The sequence below is a fragment of the Natrix helvetica genome (genome assembly GCF_964273705.1).
Source record: "Natrix helvetica genome assembly, chromosome: 7".
NCBI classification, from domain to species: Eukaryota; Metazoa; Chordata; class Lepidosauria; order Squamata; family Natricidae; genus Natrix; species Natrix helvetica.
Window position 1 is genome coordinate 8,386,902 of NC_138558.1, and position 22,222 is coordinate 8,409,123.

General features: G+C 45.0%; 1 protein-coding gene across 4 annotated transcripts in view; it reads left to right on the forward strand.

Moving 5' to 3' along the window:
- Positions 1–22,222, forward strand: part of SHROOM3 (shroom family member 3) — a 191,286-nt gene that overhangs the window by 123,341 nt on the left and 45,723 nt on the right. For 2 of the 4 annotated variants that reach the window (XM_081960338.1, XM_081960339.1), the window contains exon 2: positions 21,105–21,236. Coding sequence is in view for 1 of the 4 variants with exons in the window: in XM_081960337.1 (XP_081816463.1) it covers positions 1,678–1,757; positions 21,105–21,236 (212 nt within the window). In the remaining 3 variants the exon portion in view is untranslated. Of the gene's footprint in view, positions 1–1,630; positions 1,758–21,104; positions 21,248–22,222 lie in introns of those variants that run through there. The other 2 variants (XM_081960340.1, XM_081960337.1) reach the window with 2 other exon arrangements.

A 22,222-nucleotide genomic window follows, 5' to 3' on the forward strand; every position in this document is an offset into this window, starting at 1 on the left:
AGGGGTGGGCCCGTCTCTCCGAAGCTCCATTTTGGCCTGCAGAGTGCTGGGCATGGCCTGCCTAGGCCTAAACTAAACGGAGCATCTGAGGGGTGGGCCCATCTCTCCGAAGCTCCATTTTGGCCTGTAGAGTGCTGGGCATGGCCTGCCTAGGCCTAAACTAAACGGAGCATCTGAGGGGTGGGCCCCTCTCTCCGAAGCTCCATTTTGGCCTGTAGAGTGCTGGGCATGGCCTGCCTAGGCCTAAACTAAACGGAGCATCTGAGGGGTGGGCCCCTCTCTCCGAAGCTCCATTTTGGCCTGTAGAGTGCTGGGCATGGCCTGCCTAGGCCTAAACTAAACGGAGCATCTGAGGGGTGGGCCCCTCTCTCCGAAGCTCCATTTTGGCCTGTAGAGTGCTGGGCATGGCCTGCCTAGGCCTAAACTAAACAGAGCATCTGAGGGGTGGGCCTGTCTCTCCGAAGCTCCATTTTGGCCTGTAGAGTGCTGGGCATGGCCTGCCTAGGCCTAAACTAAACGGAGCATCTGAGGGGTGGGCCCCTCTCTCCGAAGCTCCATTTTGGCCTGTAGAGTGCTGGGCATGGCCTGCCTAGGCCTAAACTAAACAGAGCATCTGAGGGGTGGGCCCATCTCTCCGAAGCTCCATTTTGGCCTGTAGAGTGCTGGGCGAATGTTGTCAAGCCTCTGCGGTTGTTCGTAAGGGTGAACAACTGCCGTGGTCCTGCAAGATTCATACTTGTTCTTAAACACTAGGGGACGTAACATTCGCTAAGAGAACGCTTGTAACCCAGGGATTACCTGTATTCTATGCGTTATTGAGTTCACTCACTCTTTTATAGCTCTTTTGTCCAGCTGTGTGAGCATTCAGTATTTCTGAAGGCTGAATTCGAAGCCATCCTAATAAGACTGACGATGGGGAATTCTTAAAAGTATTATTTATGGATAAGAACCCTCTCCTTTCTGAATTATATCATGTTCATTTTCCTTGGCCCTTTCTATACAATCCAATTAGTATTTCTCCGGTCGTAATTTTAAAGTGGATTCAAATCCAGAGAGCATGCATTTTTCAGGACCTTTTATCTCCCAAATTAGATCAGAGGCATTATCTGAGCACACTCAATGTACAGCAAGGTTGTGATTAGTGTGAGTTCAAATACCGCCATAGTCAAATGGAGTGCAAATTGTAAATTGATACTCGGTCGCACTTAATGCAACCCCTGATTCCCTTAACACGTTGCAAATGTGTGTACAATCGGGGCTAGTGCATGCGCAGTTTCAACTGGAGTTTTAGAGGCTGCTAATATTTGTGCATGCAACAATAGGGCCAGTTTTGTCTAATGGTTAAATCTACAGGCTAGAAACCAGGAGACTGTGAGTTCTAGTCCTGCCTTAGGCGTGAAAGATGGCTGGGTGACTTTGGGCCAATCACCACAAGACACTGAGTTCTAGTCCCGCCTTAGAGGTGAAGGCAGGCTGGATAACTTGGGGCCAATCACTGGGAGATGGTGAGTTCTAGTCCTGCCTTAGATGTGAAAACAGGCTGGATAACTTTGGGCCAATCACCAGGAGACGGTGAGTTCTAGTCCGCCTTAGACATGAAAGCAGGCTGGATAACTTTGGGCCAATCACTAGGAGACAGTGAGTTCTACTCCTGCCTTATGTGTGAAAGTCAACTGGATGACTATGGGCCAATTTTTCTCTCTGAGTCCAGCTCACTTTACAGGGTTGCTGTTGTGTTTAAAAGGAAGGAATATTAGGTATGTCTGCCACTTTGTAAGTCATTTCTAAAAATAATAAAGGCAGGATAAAGCATCAAATAAATAGGAAGATTTCATCAGAAAAAAACAATACAAGCTTAATGCTGTGTTAACAATAAAGGAAAATATTTGTAGCTCAGGGCTGAAATGAGGGGTCCTTCGTGCTCTCTGAGCTTGCTTGTTTTCTTGCAGATGTTTCATTACCCTAAGTAGCACTGATGATGTTGCCTAGTTAGGTAATGAAACGTCTGCAAGAAAACAAGCAAGCTCAGAGAGTACAAAGGACTCCTTAATGCTGACTCTTTGATCACAATAATTGAATAATAAGTATATTCTTTTTTATCCTTTACTGTAAATACTTAAATAATAATAATCTCTCTATATAAAAATGGCTGTCTCTCTGTGTGTGTATGTGTTCCAGCATAACTCTGGAACGCCTCCAGCAATTTCAACCAAACTTGGTACACAGATTACTTACTCTGTGGAAACAAATACTGTGGGGGTAAGATACCCCTAACACCCCTCGTGTGTGTGTGTGTGTGTGTGTTCTGTTAAGATACATCTTGTTGTGCCTTAAATTGGTTTCTACCGTACTGCCTTAAAATGGGTTCTACTGTACAGCGCTGTGGAGTAGCCATGGTAACGGCTTCACAGTACTCCACAGGAGGGCTGTTAAGGGGGAAAATCCAACATTAGAAATTGCAGCGACATTCATGAAAGGAGGGTTGGGATAAATAAATACCCAGACAACACTGTGTCATCAGCTAGTATTCACATAAAAACTCACGTGTCACATTGTTTGTTGCTAATTTCTGTCAAACTGGAACCAATTCCCACATTTTCCACAGAAATATCATTTGAAAAAATATGAATTTAGATACCGCTGTATGGGCTCCATTGACCACGCAAATTGAGACCTACACCTGTCTTGCTTGCGAGCAAATCTTTCTTGATCCCTGCCTCCTCACAGAATGTGGTATCAGCAGAAAGATTGTTAGCTAATGATTGTTTTTGCTCCAGATTTTTTATAATTATAGGATTGGCTGGAAAAATGAGTTGGTTTTTCCCTCTACAGATGTCATTTTCGTGTTTATTCATGCATGGAATTCAGTCATCTCTACGGTTCGGAGCTCTTTTAGAAAATGTAAGAATGTGTGTTTTTGTAGATTGAAGTTCAGTTCTCACCCTCTTTCAGTATACCGTGTTTCCCTAAAAATAAGACAGGGTCTTATTTTCTTTTGAACTCCCCCCTCCTGAAATAAGCACTTGGCCTTATTTTCGGGGAGGTCTTATTATTTTTGAGGTGCAGGAGGCGGTGAGCGTGGTCACCTCTTGGCTGCTGCTGTGTTGCAATATTTTCACAGAGGGCTTATTTTCGGGGGAGGGCTTATTTTAGCGCATGCACTCAAAAGCCCGATTGGGCTTATTATTCGGGGAGCAGAGGTTGGTTCCTACTGGTTCGGCCAAATTGGTAGTAACTGGGCCGGACACGTGACCGTACCAGTTCTATCCTAGACGCCACGATCTTTATTTTCTGTTCTGCACATGCGCAGAACAACCTTCATTGAAAAAATGTAATTTCCCCCCCTTTTTTAATGGTGTGTGCATTCCAGTCCCAGAGAGGTCCGAGAGATGGGCTGTTTTTCACAAAAAGGGAGGTGTTTTTTGCCTTCCCCCAACCTCCCCCCAACCTTCCCCCAACCTCTGCGGGCTTCAGCAGGGCTGGGGGAAGGCAAACATGCCTCCATTTTTTGCGAGAAATGGCCTGTTTTCCACCCATTTTTCACTCAGCCCTGCTAAAGCCTGCAGAATGTTCCTGGGGGACGGGAAGGACAGAAACTATTTTTTCTTATGGGGGTAGTTTCCAGGCGCTCCCTTAGCTCTGACAAGCCTCCCGCCTCCCCGGTCAAAACTTTTCGCCACCGTTTCAGTGGGCATGGCTTGGTGAGAGGGTCATGTGACTGAGTGTGCGTGAGTGATGTCAAGTTGGCCACACCCACTCAGTCTCATCCCCCCCATCTAGCCATGCCCACCGAACCAATAGTAAAACAGTTTGAAACCCACCCTTACCAGAGGTCTTATTTTCGGGGAAACAGGGTATGAGTAAAGAATCTTCAAGATTTGGGTATAATAGTTTGTAGGTAGTCTTATCACTACGATGGAGACCAGAACTTTGGTTGTTATAGTTAGAAGTCAAGGCACTGCATGATTTTATGACAATTTTACGACAATTTTTACGATGATCATAAAGCGGGTCACCACGATTGCGAAGTAGATCCTCTGATCATTAAGCAAACCATATGGCTGTTAAAGGAACCCATTCTTTGAAATGGGCATGAACGGTGAGATAGGAATGAGTTGTTTCTACATAAAACAGGGGGCACGATAGCTCAGCGGTTAAAGGCGTTGGGAATGTCAACTGGAAGGCTGAGAGCCGAGCACAACACGATGGCATGAGTTCCCATTCCTTCCTCCAGCTCCTGCCCGCTCAAATGCAAGTAGATAAATAGGTACCACTTTGGTGAGAAAGGAACAGCGTTTTGTGCGCCTTTGCGTATATACATGACCTTGGAAATTGTCTTCGGACAATGCTGGCTCCCTCAGCCAAAAAATGGAGATGAGTACCATGCCTTAGAGTCGGACATGATTAACAGGGAAGAAATTATCATTACGGTTGGCCAATGTTTAAACTGAATTTGGCATTTTTATCCATCCATCTTTCCAAGGACTGAAAGCTGTTGATAGCAATAGCACTTAGACTTATATACCACTTCACGGTGCTTTACAGCCTTCTCTAAGTGGTTTACAGAGTCAGCCTTATTGCCCCCAACAATCTGGCACTTCATTTTACCGACCTTGGAAGACTGGAAGGCTGAGCCAACCTTGAACCAGTCAGGATCAAACTGCTGGCAGTTGGCAGAGTGGGCCTACAACACTGCATTCTAACCACTGTAGCACTTAGACTTGTATACTATCCGTAGTGTTTTGCAGCAATCTCTGAACAATTTACAATGTTAGCGTAGTCCCCCCCCCAACAATCTGGGTTCTCATTTTACTGACCTCGGAAGGATGGAAGGCTGAGTCAACCTTGGGCCTTTGAGAATCAAAACTTTCAATCCGTTGGCTCAATGGTGGTCAGTGATTGAAACACATAAGGGCATCTCGCTCCCGCTGCCTTGAGTCCAGAAGCAGTTCCATGAGTAGAAGGCGTAGACATATTGATGAGGTACTGATGTTTAGTACTATAAGGAGCCCCAGACCGCTCCTGAGTGAAGGCGTGGAACATCTGCTAGTTTAAACTGAGGTAACCGAATGTGAGGCAAGTGGCAGTTGGAACAGAATTCTTTTCAGGTGGGGAGGGGGAGTAGAATGTCTAACTCAGCGATGGCGAACCTTTTTTTGGCTCGCGTGCCATAAGTGGGGGGAGCGCAGGGGGGTCGTGTGCAGGCGTGCCGCACCCATAATGCAATGCATGCGCGCACTACAGGTGTGACCCCATTTTTGCATGCTTTTTTCGCCCTCCCCAGGCTCCAGAGGCTTTATAGGAGCATGGGGAGGGTGAAAACAGCTCCCCCCGCACCCTCTGGAGGCTTCAGGGACCTTCAGGAGGCTTCCCTGAAGCCTCCAAAGCAGTCAAAACGACCCTCCGAGCAAACCGGAAGTCACTTCCGGTTTGCTCGGAGGGTAGTTTTAAGCGCTCCGAAGACTTCAGGGACCTTCAAGAGGCTTCCCTGAAGCCTCCAAAGCAGTCAAAACGACCCTCCGAGCAAACCGGATGTCACTTCGGGTTTGCTCGGAGGGTAGTTTTAAGCGCTCCGAAGACTTCAGGGACCTTCAAGAGGCTCCCTGAAGCCTCCGGGGCAGTCAAAACGACCCTCCGAGCAAACAGGAAGTCCATTCTCTAATTTCTGGTTTGCCTGTAGGGACGGTTTTTTGCGCTCTGGAGGCTTCAGGGAAGCTCATGAAGCCTCCGGAGTGCCTCCGGGGCGGGGGGCAGGGGGGGCCTCTTTTCGCCCTCCCCAGTCTCCTATAAAGCCTCTGGAGCCTGGGGAGGGCGAAAAATGGCTTTAAAAAAGGGTGAACTCAGCTGGCCAGTGCTTACATGCGCGCTGGCCATCTGACAGGGCAGCGCCTTGCGTGCCCTGACAAATGGCTCTGCATGCCACCTGTTGCACGCATGCCATAGGTTCGCCATCACTGGCCTAACTGCTTAGCATCAGAGCATGTTAATATAAGGCAACTGGCAGTTGGAACCGAATTCTTTTCAGGTGGGGAGGGGGAGTAGAACTCCTTAGCATCAGAGCATGTTAATTACTGTATAAGAATTATTAATAATCTGAAAGTCATTTTGAAAAATCCTTTCTTAGCGAGCACCTAGAAGCCAAGAGGAACATAAGTGGCAAATTTTAAGTTTGTAGGCTTTACAGTTGTGGAGATTTTGTGATGAGTGAGTGATATTTGGCTTTTATATATAGATAGATTTCAAGCCATTGATGCAGAAAGAGAAGCCCTTGTGAGGGCTGTGAGAAATCAGATACTGAGATTACATCTGGATGCCCACAGGAATTTTCTCAGGGTGCTTTTATTATAATCGTTTTTCATCTTTAGCCGTTCTATTCCAGTATGACCACAACGTTATATAGAGAGGTAGGTAGATAGCTTAGAGATATAATTATTCCCAGCGTACAGATGTAGCTGGGCAAAATAATCTATTGAACAAAATACATCTCAATAAAAGATGTACAAATTCAATGCATATATATTAGGCCATTATTCCTGGGGAAGTCGATCCTTCTGCTTAAGATTAGATAGTTGGTATGTACTGTATGTAGATGGGGCGCAATGGCTCAACAGTTAAAAGATGCTGAGCATGTCAGCTGGAGGGCTGACGGCAGAGGTTTGAGACCCGAGCGACGTGTGACGGGGTGAGCTCCCGTTCCTAGGTCCAGCTCCTGCCCAATTAGCAATTCGAAAGCATTTAAACGTGAATAGATGAATAGGCACCACTTTGGTGCATTCCATGCACCCTTTGGCGTGCAACCGTGCTGGCCACATGACCATGGAAATTGTCTTTGGAAAACGCTGGCTTCCTCAGCCAAGAAATTGAAATGAGCGTTGTGCCTCAGAATCAGACATGACTGGACAGGGAAACCTTTATCTATCTATCTATCTATCTATCTATCTATCTATCTATCTATCTATCTATCTATCTATCTATCTATCATCTTCCTTCCTTCCTTCCTTCCTTCCTTCCTTGAGGAAGCCAGGTTCACTTAACAACCCGTGTTACTAACTTAACCACTGCAGGGATTCGCTTAACAACCGTGGCCAGAAAGGCCGTAAAACGGGGCAAAATCCACTTAAGAAATATTTCACTTAGCAACAGGGCTCAATCGGGGTTGTAAATTGAGGGCTGCCGGTGTAGATATCCCACCCGAATCTTCCTGGATGTGTATTTGCATCAAGAATAAAAATTAAGGAACTGAACGAAGTTCCGAATGAACAGATTAATGCAGGGGTGTCAAACTCAAGGCCTAGGGGCCAGATCCTGGAAACAGCAAAGGACTGGCCCGTGGTGCCTCTGCCAGTGAAAATGGACCTCGGGAGGGCCGCACAGCCCTCCCAAGCTCTGTTTTCATTGGCAGGGGGTTGCAGGAGACCATTGCAGCCGAAAACGGAGCTCGGGAGCCCATTTTCACTGACAGAGCTTTCGGGCCACAACAGGCGCCCCGACACGAGTGACATCAAATACAACCCTGATGTGGCTCTCAATGAAAATGAGTTTGACACCCCTAGATTAACGGCTCGAGAAATGTCTCGGCCAAACATAGTACCCCCCCAAAAAAGGGGGGGTGGGAAAATCTGTTTCAACTAATTTGGATTGCATGGATTCATTTCTAAACTTGTTTCTCTGCTCGGAAATATGACGGGAGAATTTGGGTCTTCTCTTCCAAGTCCAATCATTATCAAAGGTAGCATTGAAAAGAAACCAGCTGCAAGTATCTAAGCATTATTGATCTCTAGACATATTGAATCTGCGGTAATCTTGGCCATTAATTTTCTCCGTGGTCTCCTCTGCCCTGAACCTTACGGCAGTTTTTTAAATGGAAGGAAACTAGGATTTATGGAGCACCGCTCAGCTCTTTTTCCTCATGTATATTTTCCTGAGGTCATCTTTAAAAAAATAACACCACACCTTAATACCGTATTTTTTGGAGTATAAGATGCATCTTTTCTCCCTCCCCCTAAAAGAGTGTGGAAATTTGGTGCATCTTATACACCGAATACGACCATTTTTGGCCTCCCGAAGCCCCACCCCGGCATCCCATTTTTGCGAAAAACAGGCCCTTTTTGGCAAAAACGGAGATGTTTTTGCCTTCCCTCAGCCTCCAGCCGCACTCTGCAGACTTCAGCAGTGCTGGGGTAAGGCGAAAAAGCCACCGTTCTTGTGAAAAACGAGCAAAAAAATTGCGTTTTTGCCTTACCCCAGCCCTACTGAAGCCTGCTGGGGTCTGAGGGAAGGCAACAACTTTTTTTTTCTTACTTACCTCTTCGAAATCTTGGTGCATCTTATACACCGGTGCGTCTTATAGTCTGAAAAATACGGTACATACTATTTATTTGTCTGCTTCTCCTTTGCCTCGCCTCCAATTCAGTCATAGCACAGAATGAAAGACTGCAAACAGAGGTGATATTCAGCCGGTTCGGACCGGTTCAAGTGAACCGGTAGCAGAGATCATGGGTGCCCCCCCCCGCCGCCACCGCACCGGCACTATGCTGTCCTATTTAGCCACGTTTTTGAGGCCAGGTGCATGCGTGAAAGGTGTGCGCAAAGCGAGTGTGCGCGCAGGAGGGGGCGAACTGATGGTAAAAATAAGTATAAAACGCATTGCTGACTGTGAACTGGGACTTTTTTATTCCCACCCTTCCTATTGTGGTGCATTTCCCCCACCCCCCTTTACAACAGGCATCTCTTCTTCAATCCAGAGACCAGGTGTCCATATGGCCCCTTTGCAGCCTTCTAGACTTTTCCATGACTTTCGGCTGCAGAGAGGGTGGAATGAAGAGCAGGTGCGAGTTCTCAATTTCCACAGATTCTCCTGGCTGGAGTTCAAGGCATGTACAGTATATGCCCGAGCAGGAAAAGATAACTAGGTTCTGGTTAAGCGGGGTTTTCATGACTATAACGGAATGCGGTGTATAAGAATGCAAAGGTTCCCGATGGAATACAATAACAGAGTTGGAAGGGACCTTGGAGGTCTTCTAGTCCAACCCCCTGCATAGGCAGGAAACCCTATTTCATTTCAGACATATGGTTCTCCAATCTCTTCTTAAAAACATCCAGGGTTTGGAGCATTCACAACTTCTGGAGGCAAGTTGTTCCACTGATTAATCGTTCTCACTGTCAGGAAATTTATCTTTAGTTCTAGGTTGCTTCTCTCCTTAATTAGTTTCCACCCATTGCTTCTTGTTCTGCCCCCAGGTGCTTTGGAGAATAGTTTGACTCCCTCTTCTTTGTGGCAACCCCTGAGATATTGGAACACTGCTATCATCTCTCCCCTAGTCCTTCTTTTCATTGCATTTCCAGCACTTGTTATTTGTAGTTTGGGGTTCAACAGTTCTTGGTGTCTCAAAGCTTGATGGCTTTCTGGCAGATGTTTCACTACCTAAATTAGGTTATATTAGCACTGATAGAAAACCACCAAGCTCAGACAGCGCCCCATAATCCGAAAGTTGCTTGAAGGATGGGGGGGGGGGGGGTTATGGATGGAAGCTTTATCAAGGAGAGAAGGGAACTAAGGGCAAATTTCCTGACAATGGAAAAATTAATCAGTGGAACAATTAACTAAATTAATGGTGGATGCTCCAACACTGGAGGTTTTAAAGAAGAGATTGGACAACCATTTGTCTGAAATGGTATAGGGTTTCCTGCTTGAGCAGGGGGTTGGACTAGAAGACCTCCGAGGTCCCTTCCAATTCTGTCATTCTGTTATTGTCGTTCAGGAATTTGTTTCTAGTGCTGTGGGATGGCTTACAGGGGATCTACTGGTCAACTGATCCAAAGTTGGATGTTGGGCAACTGGCATGTATTTAGAACAGTCGCAGCCCTTTTTGGGAACCTTCTGACAAGCAGCCAATGGGGAAGCCAGATTCACTTAAGAACCATGTTGCTAATTTAACAGCTGCAGTGACAACTTTGGCAAGAAAGGTCATAACTCACTTAACAACTGCCTCACTTAGCAAAAAAAGTTTCATTTACAATGACAGTTGAACTCAGATATTTGGGGCTCAGTTATGATTGTAAATTGAAGATCACCTGTTGACTTTAGATTAAATCGACTTAAGTGGCCCTATAGGATATTGTTAAGCCCAAGAGAACATCTGCAGAATGTGTTCTGACCGAGGCTTTCCAAGAGCCTGAAGCAAACTCCTTGTCCCGACAAAACCCCCTTTTATTAATTGATAATTCTGCTCATTCACATCCAGCAAAGTCTTTCAAGGGAGGATTTACGGTCACAGACCTTATCTGGCTTGGAGAGCTGCCAGGCCGATCTCTGCAAAACTTGGCAAGGAGTCTCAGAGAGTCACAAACCAATTAAGAGAACTAATTGTCTCCTGCAAACTCCACTCCCCTTTTCCTCCTCTTTTATTTCCTCTGGGAGGGGCCAATCATCGTCCACCTGTGGCCTTACTCCCAAGTCTACCCTTATTCTTTAGCTGTTCCCTTCATCTGGCAACTCTGCGCATGCGCACCCTGGGAACATGCTCCAGCTGTTCCTCTGCCTCACTGATGTCTGACTCTGAAGGCAACTGATAACTGGCATACAGCCCTGGCCTCCTCTCTGCCTCCGACACAGAGCCCTCATCAGAGCCTTCCCCAGACTCCAGGACCGGCCCATGTTCCTCCCCAACCTCCTCACTGTCCAAAGTAGCAGCTGGCAGGCCACAACAGAATGCAATTGTACAATTAATGGGGTAAATGTGTGGGGCATGACATTCCAAAGGCCCAAGGGAAACCCATTATTTCGGCAAAACATTTCAAACATTGCAAAAGTGAATTGTTCCGTTGGCTAAAACGCGATGGGGGGGGGGGGGGGAATATCTCGTTCTTCTTCTTTTGCATCTTACAAAGATGGAACAATAGTCTGTCCTTTTCAGGGTTTGAACCCTTGTCTTCACTATGAATAGGACAATGTGTTTCATGGATACCATGTGTGGCTTGTTCGCGTGCTGGGATGCGGAGTTAGGAATCCAATGATTTATTTTTAGATAAAAATCTCATAGGGTCTAAGTAAAATTTAGTTCAGGTGTTTGGCAAAATATAGCAGGACACAACTGGGCAATTTTGGTCGCTAAGTGAGACATTTGTTTTATCTTTTTACAAAATGAAGTATTTGGCATTGCAGATCACAATAGCACTACTATTTAGGCAGATGCTAGACAAGCATTTTTATTGAAAAATATGGAATTTGTTATTATGGTTTATTACATAGCCGGGGTTTAAACTGAATCTGGCATTTTTATCCACCTGTGGCGTCCTTCCCAAAGACAAGGAAATGTTATTTAATAAAACTAAGAGTCTCATCGCAGGATGTGAGCTGTTCCAAGTAAAGCTGCCTTTTGCAATTGACAGATGGAGATTTTTGTCAATGCTGATGGAGTTCAAGTGGTACTCCAGTTATTTTGGGATTGCATCCATAAGTCCTGTTTCTTTTGGTATTATTTTTTTTATTATTATTATTTCTTTTGTGACAGTGGTTATATTTCGGTTGTCAGGTTTTGGGGTTTTATTATTTTTCTCCTCTGTTCTGCTGTTACCAGCCGTGCAATGTCCACTTTCCACACTGTTTTGCCTACCCTACTGACAATTATGGTTAAACAAATTTAGATTTATCTTGCAATGTTTTCGAATATTTCAAATGCTGAACATATCTCCATAATCCTTACAAGAGACTTATAAAATAAATCAGTATGGTAGCATGCAAATAAACTATGGGGGATAGCAACTGTTGAGAAGAAATGGGCTAATATACTACAGCTAGTCCTTGACTTAGGACAACAATTGAGGCTGAAATTTTGGTCGCTAAGTGAGACATTTGTTAAGTGAGTTTTGCCCCATTTTACAACTTTTCTTGCCACTATTGTTAAACAAATCACTGCAGTTGATAAGTTAGTAACCTGGTTGTTAAGTGAATCCGGTTTCCCCTTTAACTTTGCTTGTCAGAAGGTCGCAAAAGTGAATCACATGACCCTTGCAACCGTCATAAATATGAGTCAGTTGTCAAGCGTCCGAATTTTGATCACACAATCATGGGGATTCTGCCAAGGGTTGTAATTATGAAAATCGGTCATAAGACACATTTTCCAGTGCTGTTGTAACTTTGGACAGTCACTACACGAACTGTTGTAAGTTGCGGACTAGAAGTCAGATCTTTTTTCCCAAAATGCACAGCAACTTGTTCTCCATTTCCTGTATTTTTCGGGTCCTTTAGAAACGAACGGGCTGCCTCCATCTCAATTCAACCATTAAAAAGACACAATTGCAATAAATCTACAAACTAAAATTGTCGAATGGAATACGAGTCGTGAGTATTGACCATGGAGTGGGGGGGGGGGGGGGATCAATATGAAACTTAAGTTAATGAAAATGGAACTCAAGAACCACTTTGAAGATTGGATTTAGATTCTTCAGACCTTACATTTTCTTTGAAAAGGCAGAGGTGACAATTTCCTTTAACTCTTAACCTCTCTTGCAAGTATTAGATACCGGTTAAGGGAAAAAAAATAATTCTGGATTCCAAAATGGCTGTTGATGGCATTTATTCTTGCTTTGGTTCTTAATAAACTTTAGGTCCCTCTAAATAATTATTATGAATAGCTCAAATTTAGATTAGTAACCAAGTTGCAAGGAAAATTTGAACTGATATTGACAGCAGTCATTCAATCACTCCTCCGTGTAAAAAAAAGTATGCACATGCCCACACCAGTGGTGGGTTTCAAAATTTTTTAGAACCTCTTCTGTAGGTGTGGCCTGCATTGTGGGAGTGGCTTGCTGGCCATGTGGCTGGGTGGGTGTGGCCAACTTGTAAAATGTGGTGAAACTCACTTAACAACGCTCTTGTTTAGCAGCCAAAATGTTGGCTCAGAAACTCTGGCATTTGAAGCACCCAAGTCTTAAAGCCGTCAACTTACAAGACCCTTGCATCCCTAACCCTTTAGAAAAAAAAAACCCAGGGGTGTTCAAACTTGACAGCTTTAAGACTTGTGGACTTCAACTCCCAGAATTCCTCCTCCAGTCATGTTGGCTCAGGAACTCTGGCATTTAAAGTTTGCAAGTCTTAAAGCTGTCACGTTACAAGACCCTTGCACCCCTACCCCTTTAGAAAAAAAAACCCAGGGGTGTTCAAAGTTGACAGCTTTAGGACCTGTGGACTTCAACTCCCAGAATTCCTCCTCCAGTCATGTTGGCTCAGGAACTCTGCCATTGAAGTGTGTCTTAAAGCTGTCAAGTTACAAGACCCTTGTACCCCTAACCCTTTAGAAAAAAAAACCCAGGGGTGTTCAAAGTTGACAGCTTTAAGACTTGTGGACTTCAATTCCCAGAATTCCTCCTCTCGCTCTTCATCTTGATGATGTGCGGACGGGCGGGGGGAGGGAGGGAGCTGGAACCAGTTCTAAACGGCACGGTAGATTTGTGGAACCTCTTCTATAGAAGAGGTTAGAACTGGCAGGAACCCACCCCTGGCCCACACCCATAATGCAATGTGTGCGTGACGCCCTCTGCACATGCACATGCAACACCCGTGCATTCCCCCCATGCATACGCACAACACCCCCCTGTGCTCAGTTTTGGGCCTAGCAGGTCTCCCTGCAGCCTCCTGGGACTAATTACGGGCTGGGAGGAGGCCGCCACGCTCCCTTGCACTCCACCTGCCCCCACACATGCGGGTGTGACACGTTCATCTCCCGCACATGCCCCGCTACTGTGCATGCACAGCAGAGACCTGAAATTCTGCTGGCCGGCGGGAGGCACGTGCCCACGAAGATGCCATAGGTTTGCCATCCATCACGGCAATAGAGTAAAGGAGAACTGTTTTTAGAACCAAAGACCTCTTTAACAGTTTTGTCTGGAAAACATATCAAAATAATGTTCAGGCACAATGTTCAGGGCATCTTAAAGTTTCTTTTTCTTTTTTTAAACGAAACAAGCATTTAAAAATATATATATATATTATACTGTAATATACAAATCGAATCTTACAGGAAAACACTTGACTGCAGAAAAATAGTTGGCCTGTTTGGGCACTTGAGGGGGGGTTTTTTGGTAAGAATTTTTGCAAAACCGGGTCATTTGGCCCAGGAAATTTGAGTTCTGCATTCCTAGGATTTTTCAAGTTTACTTTTTTCAAAGCGTAGATGGTTAAATGCCAGAAGTCCTCTTGATGGTTTTTTTTTTTTTTTTTGCTTGAAAGCATTCTTTTGGCGAATTTCTGCTAAGCATGCAAGTTTTAATTATCCATCTTCCAATTACTCCTTGCCTTGGTCTAATTGCTTGTTGTAGCCCTAGCTTGAAGGATATCTATTGTTCAACATTCCAGCCAATTTCTAAGTCAGACAGAGAACAAGAGCAGCATTTAAATAAACGGCATCTAACAATTAAAAACAGGTCTCTTTTTTTCCCCTTCTTGCTCACCAAGAACTTCAGCGGGACTTTCTCAAGAACTAAATCAGGATCCCTCAGGTCTTTTAAGTAAACAGAATAATTGTGTGTGTGAATGGAGTAAAAATTCCCCTTCTGGTAATTTTGAGTTGCCACTTCACTATTCTAAATTATGCTAAGTTAATTTTATGCAGAAATAGACGTATAGAAACCAATATCCAGGCCATGGAAATTTCTCTGTGTTACAGATAGTCCAGTTCATTTAGTGATGCTTCGAAGTTACAACGACACTGAAAAAAGTGACTTACGACTGCGTTTCACACTTACAACCATTGCAGCATCAAAATTGATCAAAATTCAGGCGCTTGGCAACTGATTCATATTTATGACGGTTGGAGTGTCCCGGGGTTATGTGATCCTCTTTTGCGACTTTAAGACAAGCAAAGTCAATGAGGAAGCCAGACTCCTGTAGCCAGGTTACTAAATGAAACCACTTGCAGCGATTCACTTAACAAATGTGGACAGAAAGGTCATAAAACGGGGCAAAACTCACTTAACAACAGAAATGTTGGGCTCCATTGTGAGCGTAAGTCCTGTATATGAACCGAGTCTTCAGGAAAGCCCAGGCAAACCAGATTGAATATGCAATTCAAAACATGTGACTTACATGCCTACATTCAGAGGCCTCTCTGCGAGCACATGGGCTGTCGCCCCAGCTCAGCTCCATTGTGCATGTATGCACGCCTCCTGCCGGCCAGCTGATTTTGAGGTCTCTGCCATGCACATGTAGCGTGCATATGAGAGGCATGCGTGCATGTGTGGGAGTTAGGGGGGGAGCGGCCCATTTTTTGTTCCAGAAGGCTGCTAGGAGGCCTACTAGGCCCAAAACGGGGTATGGGGAGTGCATCACCCCCCCCACAGAACTTTGACAGTTTTAAGACTTATGGACTCAATTCCCAGAATTCCTCATGTCTGGCTGAGGAATTCTGGGAGTTGAAGTCCATAAGTCTTTAAGACTGTCAAGGTTCCAGCATGTCTGGCTGAGGAATTTTGGGAGTTGAAGTCCATAAGTCTTAAAGTTGCTAAGGTTATAGCATGTCTGGCTGAGGAATTCTGGGAGTTGAAGTCCATAAGTCTTAAAACTGTCAAGGTTCCAGCATGTCTGGCTGAGGAATTCTGGGAGTTGAAGTCCATAAGTCTTAAAGTTGCCAAGGTTGTAGCATGTCTGACTGAGGAATTCTGGGAGTTGAAGTCCATAAGTCTTAAAAGTTGCCAAGGTTGGAGAACCCTGTCATAAAGCACCTCATTGGAAGGACTGGCACAGCCTTAGTCCCTGGGATAGAGAGCCCTGCCTCACATTAACATTATATCACACTAACCCCTGCAAAACTCCTGCACAGAGCTGGGAAATACTCATGCGTGTTCATATGTGGACATCTCGGCCTTTCTCCATGGGTTATAGGAGATTATCCGTTTCTATCCTCTCAATGCCTTGTGCAGTAGATTAGGCTTATACTTGCTGAAAGGTGTTCATTTTCATTTTAAAGCTGAGCAGAAAATGGAATGCCGGCCTCTTGTGGTCCAAGCTACATTCTCATGATTTCATGATGGAGATAATATTGGAGATTCCCAGGTCATAGCCAACTCTTTGACCTCGCCTTGGCTTCTCCAAGCTCTAAATGCACTGGGCTAGACTTAAATACTGACCCAAGGTAGCCAACACTGCCAAGGTTGAGGAAATCTGTAAGGTCCTTGGTGTTCTCCATGAGTTTTCTTGCAGATGTTTCATTACTAGACTACATAACATCATCAATGTTAGGTGGCTTCCAGCACTCATAATGTTACCTAGTTTGGTAATGAAACGTCTGTGTCAGGCCTGCAGCCATCTTTTGGATCTTTGGCCTGCCACACTTTCTATTATTCTACTATGCATTTACTATTGTGGGGAAACGGGAGGGGGGAATTGTATGGAGTTAGATGATATGTAGCCAAAACAAAATTCCTTTCTGGAAACCCAAGGTCATCCTTTGTCTTTGCACCTCTGCACCTGACCGGAACTGGATGGGTGGAACTGCCAGCATGGCAGTGGGAGATTGACCGTGGGATGGACTTGTGGGTGTGGGGGCAAGATCTTGAACTTTCAACTAGGTGAGGAAAACCGGGAAGCTTTCAGATTTGGGTTTTCCCAGATGTGCCAACATGGCTCTTTTAATAAATTGGAACTTTGAGCAATACTTTGCCTTCGACTCTGATTTATTTTTGGATGCTATTTGGAATCCTGACAGTCTGCGAGGAGGACACCAAGGACCCCACAGTTCAACCCCAAGCGGCAAATATTTTCTTCTTGAGGAAATGCGTTTTAATTTTTCCCCTCATGTTCGTTGTCTCCTTGGTAGCTGAGGAAAAACATTCCTTCTTTGCGCCATGCAGATCGCAAGAACAGCTGGTAGAGTACGGCCATGTAGGGAGCGAGAAACCAAGTGGGGTGGGAGTCAGAGGATGGGGTAAGCAGGTGATGGAAGATTGGAAGAATATTGCAAGAATATTGTTCAAGAATATTGTTCAGATATTGAAATTGAAGGTGAAAGTATTCCTGTACTTCCCCAGTCAGGCTTCAGGGGTAAGCAATGCAGGGGCTTAACATTCTTGCAACGAGGGGACAGACAAGAGGGGTGTCGATTACCCAGAGTAGAGGTGTCCTTCATGGTAATGGAATCTCAACCATCCAAACTATCTTAAGCTCTCAACCCACCAAATATACAACATACTCTTCCCCTCACCCCCCCCCCCCCCATCCAGACTATCTAGCAGGAGAAATTTAGAACATTTTCCTTTCTCACTGTATTCGTTTTCTTCTTTCTCCGAGATCAGAAGGTTGTATTCTTAAGGAAGACCTCCTTTGGTTGATGTATCTGTGTGCAAAGAGGCTGCTGTTGTGAGTTGCAAAGTCATGTCCAACACATCGCAGACCCCATGGGCAACGTTCCTCCAGGGCTTCCTGTCCTCAACCATCCTCTGGAGTCCATTCAAGCTCACGCCAACTGCTTCGATGACTCCATCCGTTCACTTCATTCTCTGTCGTCCCCTTCTTCTTTTGCCCTCCATCGTTCCCAGCATCAGGCTCTTCTCCAGTCAGTCTTTCTTTCTCATTAGGTGGCCAAAGTACAATACAATACAATAGTAGAGTTGGAAGGGACCTTGGAGGTCTTCTAGTCCAACCCCCTGCTTAGGCAGGAAACCCTATACCGTTTCAGACAGATGGCTATCCAACATCTTCTTAAAGACTTCCAGTGTTGGGGCATTCACAACTTCTGGAGGCAAGCTGTTCCACTGATTAATTGTTGTAGCTGTCAGGAAGTTTCTCCTCAGTTCTAAGTTGCTTCTCTCCTTGATTAGTTTCCACCCATTGCTTCTTGTTCTACCCTCAGGTGCCTTGGAGAATAGTTTGACTCCCTCTTCTTTGTGGCAACCCCTGAGATATTGGAACACTGCTCTCATGTCACCCCTGGTCCTTCTTTCTATTAAGCTAGACATACCCAGTTCCTGCAACCGTTCTTCATATGTTTTAGTCTTAGAAAAGGAAACTCAAAGTATTTGAGTTTCCTTTTCAGGATCTGGCCTTCTAAAGAGCAGTCAGGGTTGGTGATCTCTAGGACTGACCGGTTGGATGGCCTTGCAGTCCAAGGAGGAGGACTCGCAGGAGTCTTCTCCAGCACCAGAGTTTAAAGGCCTCAATTAAAGGGCAAAGAATTAGTGTTCCACTAACATGGAATGAAGGAAGTTCAGTCTGGGAAGGGCCCTTGCCATTTATTTAGCCTAGGATGAGAACACGACAGAAGAGAAATAAACATATACATGCAATCCACATAATTATATACAAAACTTCCGCAGAGGAATGGCAGTGGCCTCATAAGTGGGTGTCCAATTCAGCTATCCACACGGTCCAGTTTCTTCTTGAAAACCACCAGTGTTGGACCATTCACAACTTCTGGAGGCAAGTTATTCCACCAGTTGATTGTTCTGTCAGGAACATTTCTAGGTTGCTTCTCTCATTGATTAGTTCCCATCCATTGCTTCTTGTCCTGCCCGCAGGTGCCTTGAAGAATAGCTTGACTCCCTCTTCTTTCTTCCTTCCTTCCTTCCTTCCTTCCTTCCTTCCTTCCTTCCTTCCTTCCTTCCATCCATCCATCGAATAGAATAGAATAGAATAGAATAAAATAGAGAATTGTAAGGGAGCTTGGAGGTCTTCTAGTCCAACCCCCCGCTTAGGCAGGAAACCCTACACCACTTCAGATAAATGGTTATCCAACATCTTCTTTAAAACCTCCAGTGTTGGGGCATTCACAACTTCTGGAGGCAAGTTGTCCCACTGGCTAATTGTTCTCACTGTCAGAAAATTTCTCCTTAGTTCTAAGTTGCTTCTCTCCTTGATTAGTCTCCCTCCATTGCTTCTTATCCTGCCCTCAGGTGCTTTGGAGAATAGTTTGACTCCCTCTTCTTTGTGGCAGCCCTTTTTATTGGAACATTGCTATCGTATCATCCCTAGTCCTTCTTTTCATTAAACTAGACATACATAATTCCTGAAACTATTCTTTATATCTTTTCGCCTCCAGTCCCCTAATCATCTCGGTTGCTTCTTCTCTGTACACTTTCTAGGGTCTCAGCAAATTTTTGTATCGTGGTGACCACAACTGTTCACACTAGTACGAGTATGGCCTCACTAGTGCGCAAGCAAAAATTGGGTCAGTTGTGTTCACCATTTCAGCAATCATTTCCATGGTTTGGGTGCAGGAATCCCCAATTAAAAGTGGTTAAAATCAGGCTTCTTACATGGCAGGCATCAAATCTTTCCACAATTTCACACTTAAATCAATTACACTTAGTTATGCGCAAGCCACTATGTATTTATAAAAGTAATTACCTTTCTCATCTATTAATTTTTCAGGACTCCACCAGATAAGAGCACATTTCAAGGTGCTTATTATAATCCATTTATTCCTGTGGATCACAACAAGGAAAATGGAGTAGTTTTGAAGCAAAATATAAGTGATGAATAATCGCTAGGCTAAGCTTCAGCTTTAATAATATTGACTTCCTTGATTTGATGATTCAACGGATCATTTTTTTTTAAAAAAAAAAGTCTCTTGCAATCTTGTTTTGGTTGTATGCGTATCTGTGGCTTTCTGGCTCCCCATAAACTGAGCAAATTTCCAGTGCTTCTCTCATTGATTGATTGATTGATCTTTCACGCTGAAAACAGCTAAAATAAAATAAAATAAAATCCTGTAATAATAGAATTCAGATGCTTCCTTTCTCATAGCATATTTAATGGAGACTTAATTGCGCCAACCACATGCATGCAATTGGGAGAGAAATGTGTGATAAAATCTGATAATCTGCTTGTAAATGCAGGGGGTATGATGGAGAAATTATTAAGTGAGCAAATAATGTAAACATGAGGGAATTTTATTTTACTTTTATATGAAGTGCATTGTAGAAAGATCCCATCATCTCTCAACAGCTATAATAGCTGTGATATGTAATACTTAGGTAGAATTGAATTTGCAGTTTCCGGTGTAACACGGTCAAGAGGCAGGTAAAAACACGTGTTGTTTTTGTAATAATATATAAATATTGCATTAATTTGCAATTTTCTGTTTGAAAACTATTTGTTACCGGTATAGCAGACAGTAATGGACTAAGTGGAGAGAGAGAGGGAGGGAGGGAGGGAGGGAGGGAGGAAGGAAGGAAGGAAGGAAGGAAGGAAGGAGGAAGAAAGAAAGAAAGAAAGAAAGAATGAATGAATAGAAGGAAGGAAGGAAGGAAAAAGAGAGAAAGGGCACAGTTCAGTTTCCTTTGCTTTAAAGTAGATTTGCTTGGGAATATTAATTTTATTCTGAATCCTATGGATCAAAGTTGGTTTTTGATAATTTTATCTCTATAAATATAAATCTATCTCTCTCTTTCTCTCTCTTTCTCCCTCTCTCTCTCTCCCTCCTCCCTCCCTCCCAGCCCCCCTCCCCAGCCCATTTTTGGTCCCAGGAGGCTGCAGGAAGGCCTGCTAGGCCCAAAACGGGGCGCAGGGGGGTGTTGTGTGCATACACGGGGGGAATGCAAGGTGTTGCATGTGCAGAGAGAGAGAGAAAGATCATCCATCCATCTTCTTATATAAAGTGATATTTTAAAATACGCATTACTTATAATTGTGTTGTGATGGCATGCAGTCTCAATACCCTTGGTTAGGGGTCAGCAACCTGCAGCTCTGGAGCCACATGTGGCTCTTTCATCCCTCTGCTGCGGCTCCCTGCTGTCGGTCGGCTCCACAATTAATAGGGCTTTCGGATAGGACAGGTAGAGGAAAAAGGACGCCGCGCTAGGAGGAGACTGTATGGTGGCGGAACTGGACTTCAGGTTGGCTCCAGAATTGAACGGGGGGAGGGGAGGGGGCTTCCAGTTAGGACCTTTGTGGCTCTTTGAGTGTTTAAGGTTGCCAACCCCTGCCCTTGGTGGATACCAATATGGACAAGGCCATTTCAGGGACCTTCAGACAGAAACATGGAACGGAAATGCTTTAATAGCGGAGTACTTGAAGCTACGCGAGCACATTTGATTCAAAAGGGATGTTTTATGTTGATCGATGTGTGAGCCAGGGGTCTCAAACCTTCCTTTTGTTTTTGGGCCTGCAGAGACACCTTGGCAGCCGAAGGGCATTCCTCCACCAATACCACCCAGTGTCCCAATTTGGAGGGCCTGAAGTCCGACTCGCCATCGGGCAAAACATCGTGGTTGAATGAAGTGAAGCTGCGGTTGAAGAACAGGTGAGCGCCAGGTGAATTCTGCCCAAATAAAGATTTCATTGTGCCAGATGACAAAAAGAGGATCCCTTATTTTCTGTCCGTGTTTGTCAATTTTCACACAATTTGGGAGACGTAAATCTAAAAGGAGGAAGGATTCAGATTAGAAAGCCTCCAATTAAAAGAACAGATTGGTTTCTTTGTCAAATTTAGGGACGATTCATCTCAAAGTGACTCTGGGCGGTGTATAGTTTAGAATAGAATAGAAGAATAGAATAGAATAGTATAGAATAGCAGAGTTGGAAGGGACCTTGGAGGTCTTCTAGTCCAAGCCCCTGCCTAGGCACGAAACCCTATACCGTTTCAGACATATGGTTGTCCAACATCTTCTTAAAGACTTCCAGTGTTGGAGCATTCACAACTTCTGGAGGCAAGCTGTCCCACTGATTAATTGTTCTAACAGTCAGGAATATTCTCCTTAGTTCTAGGTTGCTTCTCTCCTTAATTAGTTTCCACCCATTGCTTCTTGTCCTACCATCAGGTACCCCCTCCGCGCCCTGTTTTGGGCCTAGCAGGCCTCCCTGAAACCTCCTGGGACCAAAAACAGGGAGGGCGTGGTAACCCCCAACCCCCTGCGCACGCGTGCATGACACCTCCCCCCCGTGCATGCACGCGCATCTCCCACATGCACCCCGCCTCCATGCTTGCACGGCAGAGACCCCAAAATCAGCTGGCCGACAGGAGGCGCACACGCAAGCACGGTGGAGCTGAGCTGGGAGCAACGGCTCTCTTGCCCGCGGAGAGGGCTTTGCGTGCCACCTGTGCCATTCGCTCACACAGAGAGGGACTCCTCCGGGTGCCGTCCACTAGGCTGTGCCAGCGGGCGAGGCCTAGAGGAAGGGCCTTCTCTGTGATGGGCCCGACCCTCTGGAATGACCTTCCCCCCGACATTAGAGTGACTACGGATCTCCGCTCCTTCCGTCAGAAACTTAAAACCCACCTATTCCAGC